Source organism: Parasteatoda tepidariorum, unplaced genomic scaffold (genome assembly GCF_043381705.1).
Source record: "Parasteatoda tepidariorum isolate YZ-2023 unplaced genomic scaffold, CAS_Ptep_4.0 HiC_scaffold_13, whole genome shotgun sequence".
Classification (NCBI taxonomy): Eukaryota; Metazoa; Arthropoda; class Arachnida; order Araneae; family Theridiidae; genus Parasteatoda; species Parasteatoda tepidariorum.
In genome coordinates this window covers 91,802-106,283 of record NW_027261374.1, presented here as the reverse complement: position 1 = coordinate 106,283, position 14,482 = coordinate 91,802, and the positions used below count along the sequence as shown (strand labels likewise).

Below are 14,482 nucleotides of genomic sequence, written 5' to 3'. Positions count from 1 at the left end.
ATCCATTATTAAAATAATATTTCATTTGATTCTGATGATTCCTTCATGGTGTTGCATTTTCTACAAACAGCAGTTTACTTATGTAGACACTTACGTTGCTACCGAGGAGCTGCTTAAACATCAAACGTTTATGTCTTGATGTAATTTTTTACGTTGAATTGAATCAGATTAATCCTGAAACAATCGGACCGATAATTTAGAAGTTATAAGCGTTTATATATACCAAGAATACAATTCTGCTCTTGTATCAAGCAAGACCAAACACAAATCAATAGGGTTATCTGCATAGCAATGAAAGTTATTGCTTAGATAAGTGCAAGCACAAAATTAAGCTTTTTTACATTAAACGATTATAACTTGTCTATATATTAAGTAAAATGAGCAAATATGTACAAACGAGTATATTTAGTTCATAAAAAAATTTTATCTTCTCGGTATAGTAATGCAGGTTAGGTTTCATTAGATTCATCGGGGAAAAAATACATCAAAAATCATACCTCATTTGTTTAATTATCAGTATTCAAGATTAATTAAGTTTCATAAGATATTTTTACTATTCAAGACGTTTATTTTGTAATAGTATCATAAGTGTAACTTCAAAAATATTTCGCTCTTGTTTAATTGCAGCTTAAACAATTAATGCCTAGTTGACCTATCATGAGCTAACGGGAATGGAACAGGGATTACCGATTGGAAAGTAAAACTGTGAAGATTTGGTTCTACAAACTTTCAACGCAGCACAATTACCGCTGCTCACTTGGAACCATAAACTGAGGGGAAACTGGGTGAGTTTATAAAATTACGAAATGAACATACGTAATTTAAATAATATCTTTAGCTATCTTTATGTTTTAGAATGTTTCTTACTTATATTAACTTACTTTAAACTAATTTTATTATTAAGAGTAGCTACATATTTTATCAGGTTTAATTAAGTGGCTAATCAATTTTTTTGCATAATTAATATTTTTGATGCATTTTAATAAATCTTATTATTTTTGTAAAAAAACCTTTTTTATCAACAGTTTAATGCGAAAAAGTTGCATATTGAAAAAAAATAAAAACGGCATAAAATTTTTTAAATCGGTAAATATCCTTCATTTGCGCATCGTTCTTAAAATTAATCACGCCTTTTTTTCTTTTACTCTTGTTTGACTGGATAATTCTTCTGAAACAAACACGCTTCAGTTTTTATTCTTTCTTGATAGTTTGAATAACTTACACAAATGAAATTGAACTCTGATACACAATAAACTTTTTTACGATCGCACACCGTTTTAGAAAAACACACAAGTTTAAAAATTTTTCGTAATTTTTACTTTGTTAATTTGGCTATATCTTACCAATCAGACCTCACCACGTTTAAAAATGGGTATCCTGCATACCGTGACGTAACTACCCCTACGAATATTAAACATCAATTTACTGGTATATAAGACATGCAAACTTGATTCAATCATGAGGTACATTTTGATAGATGAAGATTGACATGGTCGATAACTCCGCCCCCACATTGGTGACATCCGGACGTGATTTGAACACGCAGTAACGCCTTCTTCGTTGGACGGTCCACATTGAGCAGTTGACTTGTTACTTGTGACTGCAACGTTATCCAATCCTCCTCAAGCTGTTGCTACGCAGTCTCGTCTCAATTAAACACAACAGGCTGCCTGCATACACTCGACTGCTAACGGTCTTTCACAAGCACAGCAACTAGTGAGATCCGTTTATCGAATTCTGTCCTTGATAAAATTCTGGTGGGGGAGTATTGTGGCGTAACTACCACTAGAAGATGAAGGTAGGCATTGTCGGTAACTCCGCCCCCCACAATACCATCGCATCGAGTTCCTCCTACAAAACAACCATTCAACCATCCAGATTCTTTAAGTGGTTTTTGCATTATATTTACTATTGTGGACAAATAATTTCAATGGAGTTGGATACTTTAGCTTACTGCATTGATAAGTTTCCTTTTCTATATCTTCTACTGATATTTTGAAGAAATCAAGATTAACTGATCTGGACCTTAGTGTTGTTAGGATATATCCGTTCCTAACTTCATGTTTACTTAGTTTATTTGTATTTGACAAACCTGTACAAAGTCAGGGAGTGACACGGAAACGTTATTGTTTTTCTAATTCGCAAAGTGCCAGAATTTTTCGGAGATCTAATATCATCTGCATAAGTACTGCAGCATTTTAGGAGGATATACCATGCAAGAATTCCAATTAATGATTGAGTAGCAATTCGAATCTTGAAATTTTATAGTCTGTATTACAAAATGCGATGATTGCCCAGCAAATTTCTGTCAACCGACAATACCTGCAGTACATTTTAAATGCAATCACCTTGCAACATTGTCCAGAAGACTTGCCAAATTGCTGTCCCGTTCCTTTATCCATTTCAAACAGCTAATTGTCGTCAATTAAATTTTTAGATAGTATATAAGAAGGGCCTTAAAAGCAAGACAAACCGTCCCAATGAAAAAGACTCTTAGAAGTTTTGTGCTACCGAAGCTAAATTTTCATCCTGCAGATTGCTTTGAAATCATTCATTGAAATTTTTGATTGGTATATCCTTCTCCGATGTTTCACAACTTAAGTGACGTTTAAATTATATCACACATTAGCTCCCGATACTACGCATTAGAGAGATATCAAAATCTCCCTATCACTCTCAGGCTGTTATAAAGGAGCGTCAAACTTGTGACAGAAACTTCGAATAAGATTAAGAAAATTAAGTTAGAGTTTGAGCAACATTAAAGTCTAGATCAGTTTTGTCTTAACTCTCCAAACAATCAGACTTAAAATGTGTTATAGATATAAAAAAGGAAACTTAACAAAGAAGTAAACCTAGATATCCAACTCAAATAAAAATCTTTGAATATAGCTATAATGTAAATACCCGTCCAAAAAACGGAAGGTTACAGTATAGATGGAACTCAATGTGCAAACATCTTCACGTGGTTAGTTCCAAGTTTTTCTGGTCAACTCTAATGAGAGAATATATACACAGAGAGAATTAAGAAATATTGGTTAACTTCTGTTTTTTTCTAATTTTTTTTTGTTGCTATTAAAATTGACTTCTGTGAGTTCCATAAAAAATGCCACATTTTAACAGCCAATCATTATCGATTTAAGCTCATTACTCGTTTGCAGGAGCACAATTGTTATTATATAAGGGGGAAAGCATTAAAAAGCAGGAACAATTACTTACCTATGCATTTTTTTTGTGTTTCTATAAATCCATACATTGGCTTACATTTACAAACAGCTTTACCATCTTCTTCAACGCATAATCCACTTCCACAGTCACATACAGTGTTCACATCTTAAAATAAAAGAAAGAATGCATATTAGATATAATGTGTCTTGTTAACACCAGTAAAAAACATCAAACAAATTGTATCAACTATCTAAAGGGGATATTTGTTAAATAATGAGTCAAAATCTCTAAACTATAACAGGAATTTTGGCAAAATATTCTTATTAAATTGGTTTTTATGTAATTATTAAACATGGGTTAACATAATTTTGCAAAAAAATGTGCCAGACATCGCGTGAGGTTCTTCGAGCTACAAAAACAGGAAAACCACTCCCCTGCAGAGGATCAGAACTGTGATGTCATGTCTTGATTTATCCTCACGAAAATAACCCAAACGGTCATCAATTTCCTATTGTGTACCTCAAGATCGACCTAAGTAAATTACAACTCAAACAACATCAACAACAAAAAAAATTATTTTACAAGCACTTGAATTTTTTGCACTTATTTATTAAAAAAAATTTCGAGAATCATTAAGGGAAATTGAATAAAAGTTTCAGGGCTTACTTGAAAATGCAAAAGTTCTTTTAACGCAAATATAAAAATTGCTAAATGATGAATTCCAAATAATAAAACTGGAAGCAGAGTTTTTTTTCTTCTAATTTTGAGCTAAAATAAATTAAATTGGTGTTAAATGAGAAATTTATTAAGAAATATAATAACGAAATATAAAAAAAAGCGACCGCCTGATTTAAAGAACATATTTTAAGAAATATATTCACTGCTCGCTATTCTCCATCTCTCCCGAAATTGTCCATTTATAATCAGTTGTTATAGTTACTCGAACAGAAGAGAATTATCTAGGGAAAGTGGGGATCTTTACTTTGATTACCAAAGAATGGAATTGCTCTTTCTCGGGGGCATGGGAGTCAAAAAACATTTTTCTTTAAAAAAAGAAACTAAACGTCACGCAGTGAAAAATAATGTTTCTTTTTAGTGTCGGACGGAAGATTTTTTTTCTTTATTAAGTTCTAAAATTCCTCCTTCATAATTTTTCTTTTTACTTTATCTCTGCATGAGTAAAAATATTTTTTTAACATATAATTAAGTAATATATATATATATATATATATAATAAATGTTGATTTTTTAAACTTATTAATTGTCTATTTCTTCAAATTATTCAGTATAATATTACCTTCCACACGTCCATTTTCGAGCCCATCCTTGGTAACTGACAAATCAACCGCACTTCTGTACTGCAGTAAGAACGTATTTGAAAACAAAACCCCTCAATTTGCGCTTTTGTTTTCATATTTTGATATCTGGTGATCTTTTTACGAAAATATTTTAAATCATTCTTGAAAAATCTCCCGCTCATGTAAGTTCATTTGAATTCGCGACTCGCTTTATAGATTTCGTTTCATGTTTCATTCTGTTTTTTCTTTATATTTTATTTTCTGTTTTTACGTGATAGTTTTACTTAGTGTGTTCTATTTTATTTGTTGTAAATTTTATTGTAAGACTGTTTTTGAGTGCTCCTCACAATATTGTATTGAGATATTTCGCTTTGGCTATATTGATACAATATTAGAAAACACTCCTATTTGCGGATATAACCATGTGAGCTGATAAAAAGATTATATATTTTACTTTCCCGATTTCTATTAATTTTTTCCATGTTTTTTCTATATATATATATATATATATATCTAGATAGTCACAACGCTTTATAATTTTAGCAGCAAGTAACATCCCTCGCGGTAGCTTTTAAATTTCCATATTGTTTTCTTTATTTTATTTTAAAGAAGCATAGTTGTTTAATTTATAGAGGAGCAAACATTGACTCGGTTCACTTTCCAGTTATTGCTAAAATGAGGTACAAACTAAGCAAAGTATACTATTAGAGGAGAAATTGAAAACTGAAAAAGCTTGATGTTGAGGAGCTGAAGAAACCCAATGTTCAAGAAAAGTATTTATCTAACTTAAGTGATAAACTTCAATCCCATGAAGAACTCGGAAGNAAAGTTGTTCATAAAGTCATTAGATATTTTTAAATGAACACAGAACAAAGTGAACATATACAGAAATAAACAGAATTCTCAAAATAAATAAAAATATCTCCTCAGAATCTTGCCAATTTATCGACTGCCGCCTTTCTCCTAAATTAATTAAATTAATACATATTTTTTTAAATGAACATAGAACAAAGAGAATGCTTGGAAAAAAAACTGAATTTGCTAAATTAATAGAATTGTCTCTCAATCTGAATAGTTTTATATATATATATATATATATAAAATTTTAATTCATTTCCCTCGTTGAAAATTGTTTTATTGTAATAGCATTTTTACCCTTGACTAAACACATTTAATCCTTATAGTTTCTAAAAAAAAGTCTTTCTGTTATAGTGTTGATAAATTTCGCTTCTATTACTACTGAAGCAAAAAATTAGTTTTTACTTGTTTTGATAAAATGTTTCATAACGGTTTTCTCTTCCTCCCCCCTTCTTTTTGTTTTTTTCAGCAAGAAAATGTTTAAAGGAAATGTTGAATATCAGGATATTGAATATTTATTACTTTTTGCCTAGGAACGCGATTCCTGTCTATCCATTTGGGAAGTATTCTCTACTTGAAGTTTTTAAGAGCTTTATTTTTCACTTTGTGTAATAAAACTTCTTTAAACTGAAATTTTTTTTAACATCAGTAGGTGAGCGTTGAAAAATAAATAAATGCTAATCTATATTTTAAGTCAGATAGATATTTAAAATTCTTTTTAACTTTATTTTTTTAAAGTTTTCTGTTTCTGAATTTATGAATTTGAGTGTCCTATGCATCGAAATTTTTATTTTTTAAATGAGTGGTAAGATTAACTAATCCAATATTTGAGTCTGCTTTATTTGATTTTCATCTTAAAGATCGAGTACATTTAATTGAATATCTATAATACTACTTCGATTTCCCGTGTTTAAAATTTTCATCGGAAATGCTCTTCTTTCCAAAGTGACGTGAACATTGAACTCTCATAGAAAACATTCACTTGTAAAACTTTCACGTAAATGATCACAAATAATATGCTAATTACAGGAAGCCACCAGGTGACGCCGATAATAAGTCACCATGACAAGAGTGTAAGAAAGGCGTGTATAAGGAATGAGGGCAAGAATTATCGGCAGCCTGGAATGAGGGCGTACTCAGATTGAAGTATCCGAAGAACTTAGACTGCCCTCTCTAGGCTTTGACAACGATTCCAAGAGGATGGACATTTCCGACAACGTTACATTGCAGCTTATCCCGAAGTAAGAATATCTAATAAAGGTTGATATTTATAAGTAACTATCAAAAGATATTGGCGGAGTACAGCAACTATCGTACAGCAGTATCGTCAACTATCTGAAGCCACAGGATCGCAGTTTAAAGGGAAACCGTGTACTCACGTTTTTGAAATATTGCTCGCAGGTCTGTCCTTATTTTCGTAGTTTCATATTATTTTTTGGATTCTATGCACTCGTAGTTTTAGCACAGTAAATAAAACCTAATTACTTTAATATTTACTTTTTAATATTATTTTAATATTAAAATTCTCAAGTCAGAATCGCAGCGTAAAGGCGTTTGCACGTGAACGTTTTATAACGTTCTGTAACGTTTTGTTTTGTCTTTTACAGAATCTTGAGGCTAAATCTTGCGGAGATAGCAAGGGAAGATAACTTTATTAGGTCCACATTCTACTGATTCCTCTTAACCCACTCAAGAATGATCTCAATTATAAGCATATAAATAGAAAGCTAATTAAAAGAGTTCAGATAATAAAATCTGTATAAACGTTGTTCGTCACATATTAGAACATTTGTTAGTTATAATATATTGTGAATAAACTCTAAGCGATGAACTCATTGTTATCCTAGATGGTTAGCTATGCAGCCAGTGGAAGCTAAGTCACTTGTATAGTGCATTACGTAACTAAATAGCAATTTTACCAATATAATTACGAGGCCAGGATTGAAAATATTATTTAATTAAAAATATTTTGCTTTTTTCCTTTTTAAACCCGCGGAGAAATTTTTTCGTGGAATTAAACTTTAACTGAAATAATAGAAATGAAACTTCTCCACAATTCAAGATAAAATCCCTGGAAAGGGTCAAGACACGTTTCTGTTTTTTTTCTCTGTTGCACATCTTTTTGACAAAATTTTAATCTTACTTAAAGCTGCTTACCTACACACTTCTTATCTTTTACAACAAATCCTTTCTTACAAATGCATGTAATTGTTTTGCTTCCAAACCAGCCAGGAGTTATAGTACATCCATGTCCTTTTCCACAATTGCATGCTGAAACATTAAAATATGCACAAAATCATTAGTAAAATAAGATATAGGAAATTCAATCATAAAAATTATTTTTAATAATACTTAAATAACCTTTAGTTGTTGTCAAATTGTAGAGAAAAAATAGGAAAACTTATCTTGGACATAACTGAAATCTAACTTCTTTTTTTCTACCCGTAGTTTTGTAGTTACTAAGTTTGTAGTATTTATTCTAGTTGTTTTCAAGCGCAACATCGAAACGTTCATAAGTCTTTCGTGATTTTTAAAATTCTCAATGTTTTTAAAGACCATTTGATAAATTAGAGTTTTTCTCTTCTTGATGCCTTTTATCAACTCATAGAATTTGTCGGACGAACTTTGTCACGCCCTGTATCAAGTTTCAGAAATTGTTTCGATTGAAAATATTTTTATTCATCTTATACTTTTGTTTTTGTGTTAATGCCTAAAATTTTTTCAACCGTTTTCAACAGCTGTGATGAATAGAGCTAGCAATTTTAACGTTAAAAATTAACTTCGTTTACGTGTAATAACTAGACAAGAAACAATTTCACAAGAAAAAATAAATTTTTTTCATAAAAAAGCCTAGATAAAAATGCATACTCTCAAAGAGTAATTTACTCTCCTCCTACCAGGGAGAAAAAATATGTTTATGAAAAGAAAAATAAATGTGCTTCCATGATAAAAACACTGTTTTTAATAGCTAATATATTCACTCGGCATACATATAAATTTTAATACTTGATATTGCATACAATTTAATAGCCGCTGGGAAGCAGTAGTATCAGCATTAACACAGGTTTCAATAATGACAACGTTCAATTTTGTTATAGGCTGAAACTTTCTGCCATTGACTTGCTGCATTCTACTAAGGTAACTTTGTATATGCTTTTAAAAGGTAAAAGTCCAGACCATGATATAAGTACCCTATTTTCCAAAAACTATTCACGAAGGAGACTTTGCAGCGTAAATATAAACTATAATTCGTTAGAATATTAAATTTGGCCCGCCAGTTCTCTCAGAAAAAGAAAGAAAATAAGTTTTGTTTACATTTTATTGGATTTTATCTATGCTAAGACAGGGGTTATCAAATATACCTAACCACATCTGTTCTGACTGTCAGACTGCTCTCTTATCACTATCAAAATGTAAATTCACCTCTTCACTAGTGTGAGAATGCTTCTCGGTCCTCTGTGACTTTCCTTCTCGTAATAAGATATACCTATATTAGGTACCTGGACATATGGGTATTCTTGGAGAGATGGCGGACGAAGCAGCACGGGCAGGCTCCAGCGCGATTTTCTAGGGCCCTGAACCAGCCTTGGGACTCTTTCCTCTATTATTCAGAGCATCTATTTTCAAACTCCTTGACAAAACTGTCCACGAGCAATGACATGACTCTGATGGTCAAGGACAGACTAAAGAGCTGAATCGTAACTGTCTTAGCGTGCGTCAAAACGAGCTTCTTAAGCTAAACAGGAACGGTTTGAGGAACATCATTGGCCTTCTCATTAGACACTGCACCCTCTGGAGACACCCATACATAATGGGTGCTCTATCTGATCCAGGTTGCCATCTTGAGGAGGAGACTTTAACGCATAAACTTTGGGACTGTGAGTTCTGTTTTGCTCAAAGATTTGAGAAATTAGGCAACATTGTATACTGACCTGGAAACTGCAAGATATTTCTATCGGGTATTTGCTGACATTTATTGCAGCTATAAAGTATTCTTGTTAATCTTGATTTAGGGTTTGGGTGCAATAAACCTCTGGCCGATATGCCGTGCTCTTTGGAGCTTCCCAACCTCTAAGTCTAAGCTGGCCCATCGTAAAATTATGCAAGAAACATTTTTTTTCATTTTTTAAGTATAAAATTCTAGTGTGTAGAGCTGTTTCTATTTTTTTGAGCCGTCAAAATAATATACTTGAATTTCTTTGTAAAAGTTTCAAAATGTATTTTTCTGAGAAATGAAGTTAATAAATCATTCATCACTTTGTAGGGGGTTTTCCTTAAAATTTTTGAATAAGCATGATATTGTTGTTTAATATTGGAAATGAGTCTTCTGTATCTGCTCATGTTAGGGTTAAATATTGTTATCAGTTCAGAAATGCTAGTCTCTATTGTTTCTTTTGGCATAACATGAATATTAACTTTCTCCCTTTTTCTGTTAACAGTTTCCTTTTCGGCATCATAAAAATTAGTATGTATATCTTTCTCTTCATAGTTATTACAAATATTATACACGCAACTTTTCTTTCTTAAAATCACAAAACAAGAGTTTGCCCAGTGTTAAGACTTGAGGAATTAATTATTTTTAAATTTTGGAGTGATTTAGTTTTAAAGGAGGCATTTTCATGAATACATAGCCATGTAGTTCGTCCAAGTCTTGTTGGAACACATACCCAAAATAAACAATGTCGAGAGTGAAACTTACACAGAAGCATTTTCCCTTACAAATATTTTATGAAATTTTTTTAAATCATCTAAGAGATATCTGGTTTTTTTGTTAAGTATGATCTTTATCTGCTATTGATTTTTTATCTATTGATCTGTTAACGTCTTTTTGTCGGAAGAATTTGGTCACCAATTTCCGCTAGATTTTAGCACTTTATGTGCTTGATTTTGTTTTCTTTTTTTCGGAAATGAATGTCATTACAATTTTTATAGTTAAGTTAATTCTTAAAGATAGCAATGTGCGTCAAACATTTTCAATGTTCTTATAATACGTTTCACTTAAAAACAAAAATGTTTTAATGATAATTTATTAAGAAACAGTTAAACGAGTACATAAAAACAATTATTATAATGGTTGTAAATCTTATAAAAATAGAAAAAAAGTAGGTAAAGATAATTTGTATTAACAATTAAGAATCTGAATTCTATATTCTGATAAAAAAATTGTCTTACAAAATCTTCTCGAAACTTTGTGACAAGTTATGTTTATCATTACTTTTGTCATGTCTGTTAATAAATATGGTAACAGACATGGCATTTCAATAAAAAAGAAATTCTTTTTGCTAAAAAGTTTTATAAATTTTTTAATATTTTACTTGATTTAGAAAAAAATTTCCCGAGACTAAAGCAACTTGCAGAAGGATCTAAAAAATAAATTAATTTCATTCACCTAATTGGAATAACAGAGATAAAATGGCGAATGAAAAAAAAGGAGTTTTGCTCCTTTAAAATACACAGAACATTTAAAATAGCTGTTTCTATTTCGTTTCTATACACTCTTCACTGGTATACAAATTTTACTATTAAGAATTTCCAATTGTTTAATTTAAAAATATAAATCGTAGTTAGTAACAATCATAATGATAATTTCAGGACAGTTGAATTTTATTAATTAAAATTTTAAATGTTTACTTTTTATTTATAATAATCTTATCAGAATGTAATTTTGACAATTTTAAACAATTGTAAAATGTGACAGAGTGGAAAGTTCATTTATTGTAATGTAATTCTTGTAAAATTTTAATGTTATATGTTTTGGTCAGCTGTATTTCCAACCACCGTTTATATCATTTAATAAAAATATTATTTTTTCTTACTAGGCAGGGCAGTGAAGCATTATTCTTCTTGTACTAGAAACTATCTGCTAATAAGTATATGAGACCACGAAAAATTGCTTAAAGTTTCTTCGAAATTCGAATAAAAATTAACCCTTTTGATAGTCAGCGAATGGCTTTCAAATATAAAAAGAACTCAATTATTTGTACTTTTAATCTATCATGGTAAACAGAACTATCTTATTTTTGCAAAATAAATCACATCAATGGAAGATTTGTGTTAACATTTTATTTTATTTTTAAGAGAATGAATCATCCAGTTAAAAGGACGCTACAGATGCAAAAGGGCTAATGTATGCAGAAACAATGGGGCTTTGTTAGCTTTCAATGATAATGTGATATTCAAGAAAGAAAAACTTGAAACTTGATGTTCAAGAGATAGTAAGACGTAACACAATCTGAGGCGTGATACGTCAATCCAATCTGGTAAAAAACTTTGTGGAATTTTCTAAACCTTCACAAATCACTATTTCAAAACGCAATTATTTAACAGTAATAAATGTATATAACATAATTTTATTTGTTTATCTTTTCTATCTTTTGATCGATTAAAATATGACGGTAGCTATTTGTTAATCTTAGCTCACTTCTTAATTCTTAATTAGTTCTTAATCAGTTCTTAATTCCTAATTATTTGTTTTATTTTTTACCATGCATATGTAAACCATATGTTTAGAATGAAGGAAATTATAAATCACATTATGTTAATGTATATGGGCGTGTAAATACATATATATATAATCTCGATAATATAAATATTCGTTTCTTTAGACTTACCAAAAGTTAACAAAAATGTTATATAAAATGATGTTAAGATAACTTGAATCTGTTTAGAGTTAAAACGAAGACAGAATAAAATGTTTATTTTGTTAATTACCTTTACATTCGTTTTCTGATACTTTTCCATAATCTGGCCAACACACGCAACCTTTACCATTGTCATCACAGTCACCATTCTTACAGTTACAACCTAATTTAATAAAAACAATTATAAAATATTTCTGTTTCAATTATAATACTTAATGCTGATGAATTATTCGACCATTAAGTATAAAAGGTTTTTTTTTTTAAGTTCATGCGAAAATATGCAATAGAGCGTGCATATTATGTTGTATTTCATTCTAACTTTTTACTTCTTTTCTTAAGTAGAGAATAGCTTGCATTAATTAAGGAATTATATGAAATCACCAAGCAGCAAGAGCTGCGTAATCAACTTATTCACCATCTATGCATAAAAAATGAGAACAAAAGAAAAGAAACCCTACAAGAAGTCTTGCTGTCCCCCCCCTGACTCCACAGCAGAACGTGACTATTTTTTCCCTGTATTTCCCCTTCAATGCATTACTCCACTGAATTCGGGGTGATGTGTTTTTCGAGATTTTTAAAATCTTAATTTCGTACAACTAATAAATGTTTTGACGCATAATGCACTCAAAAGCAGAACAATTACCGCCACTTGTAAACGAATTTTTCGACATCGAAAATAAATAATTCTATTAATAACTAAGTTGAAAGATGAAGTAACAGAAAATAGGGTACAATCAATATAAACCGAATCTTATACCGGATAGATACAACCGAATCTTTTACCGGAAGTTGAAACAACCTCTCCAAGTATTGTCCAACCGTTGAGAACACGAAACACAGTTGAGAATAAAGTCAATGCATATAATGAAATAAAGAATTTGTGTATGTGTGTATCACCGGATTGTGGGTATACTGAGTTACGGAAATTACGACATTAAGTATGAAGATAAATGAATACAATTGTAAACAAATTACGATAACTAATTTTAATTTTTTCCTACATTTATAATTCAAAGACGGAAAAGATGGAATTTTCACGCTGGGTTAGCAGAAGACATTGTTCGAAATTTTAGCTAAAAAAAATTTTTTTTTTGTAAAATATTTTGAAATAAAATATCTGTTGAGGAAATTTGGGGTTTTTGCCTCACTTGGGGGGGAAAAATACGGTGACCCCCACGAACCATCCACTCTACCATTCTTCGTTTCTTTATTTTTTTATCAGAGACTTGATTTTAATCAGTGGTTCAAAGTTTCATCACTTAACAGTTATTGGAATATTTATTTTTTCGAATAAATTACAATGTTTTACATTGTTTCTAAAGCATTTGAGAAAGGAGGAGAGAGATAATTCAAATGATTTTTAAAGTGCTTATTATTATTATTATTTTTTGAATACTATTCCAAATTTCTCTATTTAACTTTTTTTGGATATAATTTCTACTTTATCTAAAATATAAATTTAATAATTAAAAACTATTTTTCTACATATATCTACTTTATCATTTTCATCAATTTTAATGTTATTTTATAGTTTCACAAACTCTTTTACAGATAAAACTTCACCTCATCTCACCTCCCTTCTTTACTTGATTTTTACAAAGAGGGAAAATGTATCAATTAATCAAATTTTTATCATTTAAAATTAGTGAAAGTATTTATTTATTTACTTTTCCTAAATTTTTTTATGATTTTTTTCTTTTAAATTTAGAATTTTTTTCTAATTTCGCCTATTTAATTACGTTTTCAATCTAAGTACATAAATTAATATTCGTATTGATTCATAGCTACTTAATTAATGATATACTTAGCGATGTACTTAGTTCTGTAGCGAAGAGGCATTTCATATTTCACGAATGAGAACTTTCAAAATTTACATTCTTTGAATTTTGAAAGAAATATATTTTTGGAATCTTTTATTTTGAATGCATGAGTAAACATGATCCATTATCTAATCAACCAAAATTTAAATTAATTATATGTAGTTATTGGCAATATTTTTTTTATGTTAATTTAGTTATTAAAGAATTAATTTATCATCTTTCCTTTTAATAGAAAATATGCTTTTGGAACTATGTTTATTCCGTAGTAGTTGGAGAGAATTTATCTTACTTGATGTGTTATTTCCTTGTAAGTCGTGTGATTTCTTTGACAACTGAATATATGTAAGAAACCTTGTTTTATGCTACGAATTCATGGATTTGAAAAAAAAACATTAATTTGTTACCGTTTATAAATCTTAAGAAACCTGATTGAGAATAAATTTTTTAAATGGTATAACAAATGGATATTATCAAAATGTAAACGAAAATACTTGAAAATATAATTAATACTAATTTTTAAACTTATTGACTGATAAAAAAATCATCATTTTAATTTAAAATTTACAAACCTGTGTGCATAAATAAAAAAAAAATCGTTAGTATGTCAATCGGCACAATAAAATTCCTCTAATATCAAAATGACAGAGACAAATACTTTATATATATATATATATATATATATATAGTTCAAAATGAAGAA

General features: G+C 29.8%; 1 protein-coding gene across 2 annotated transcripts in view; it reads right to left on the bottom strand.

The window, feature by feature from the left end:
• The window catches only part of LOC107456715 (fibropellin-1-like), a 73,927-nt gene that overhangs the window by 29,155 nt on the left and 30,290 nt on the right, over nt 1-14,482 (bottom strand). For both annotated transcript variants that reach the window (XM_071188499.1, XM_071188498.1), the window contains exon 4: nt 3,217-3,330. In XM_071188499.1, the coding sequence (XP_071044600.1) occupies nt 3,217-3,330 (114 nt within the window). The remainder of the gene's footprint in view (nt 1-3,216; nt 3,331-14,482) is intronic.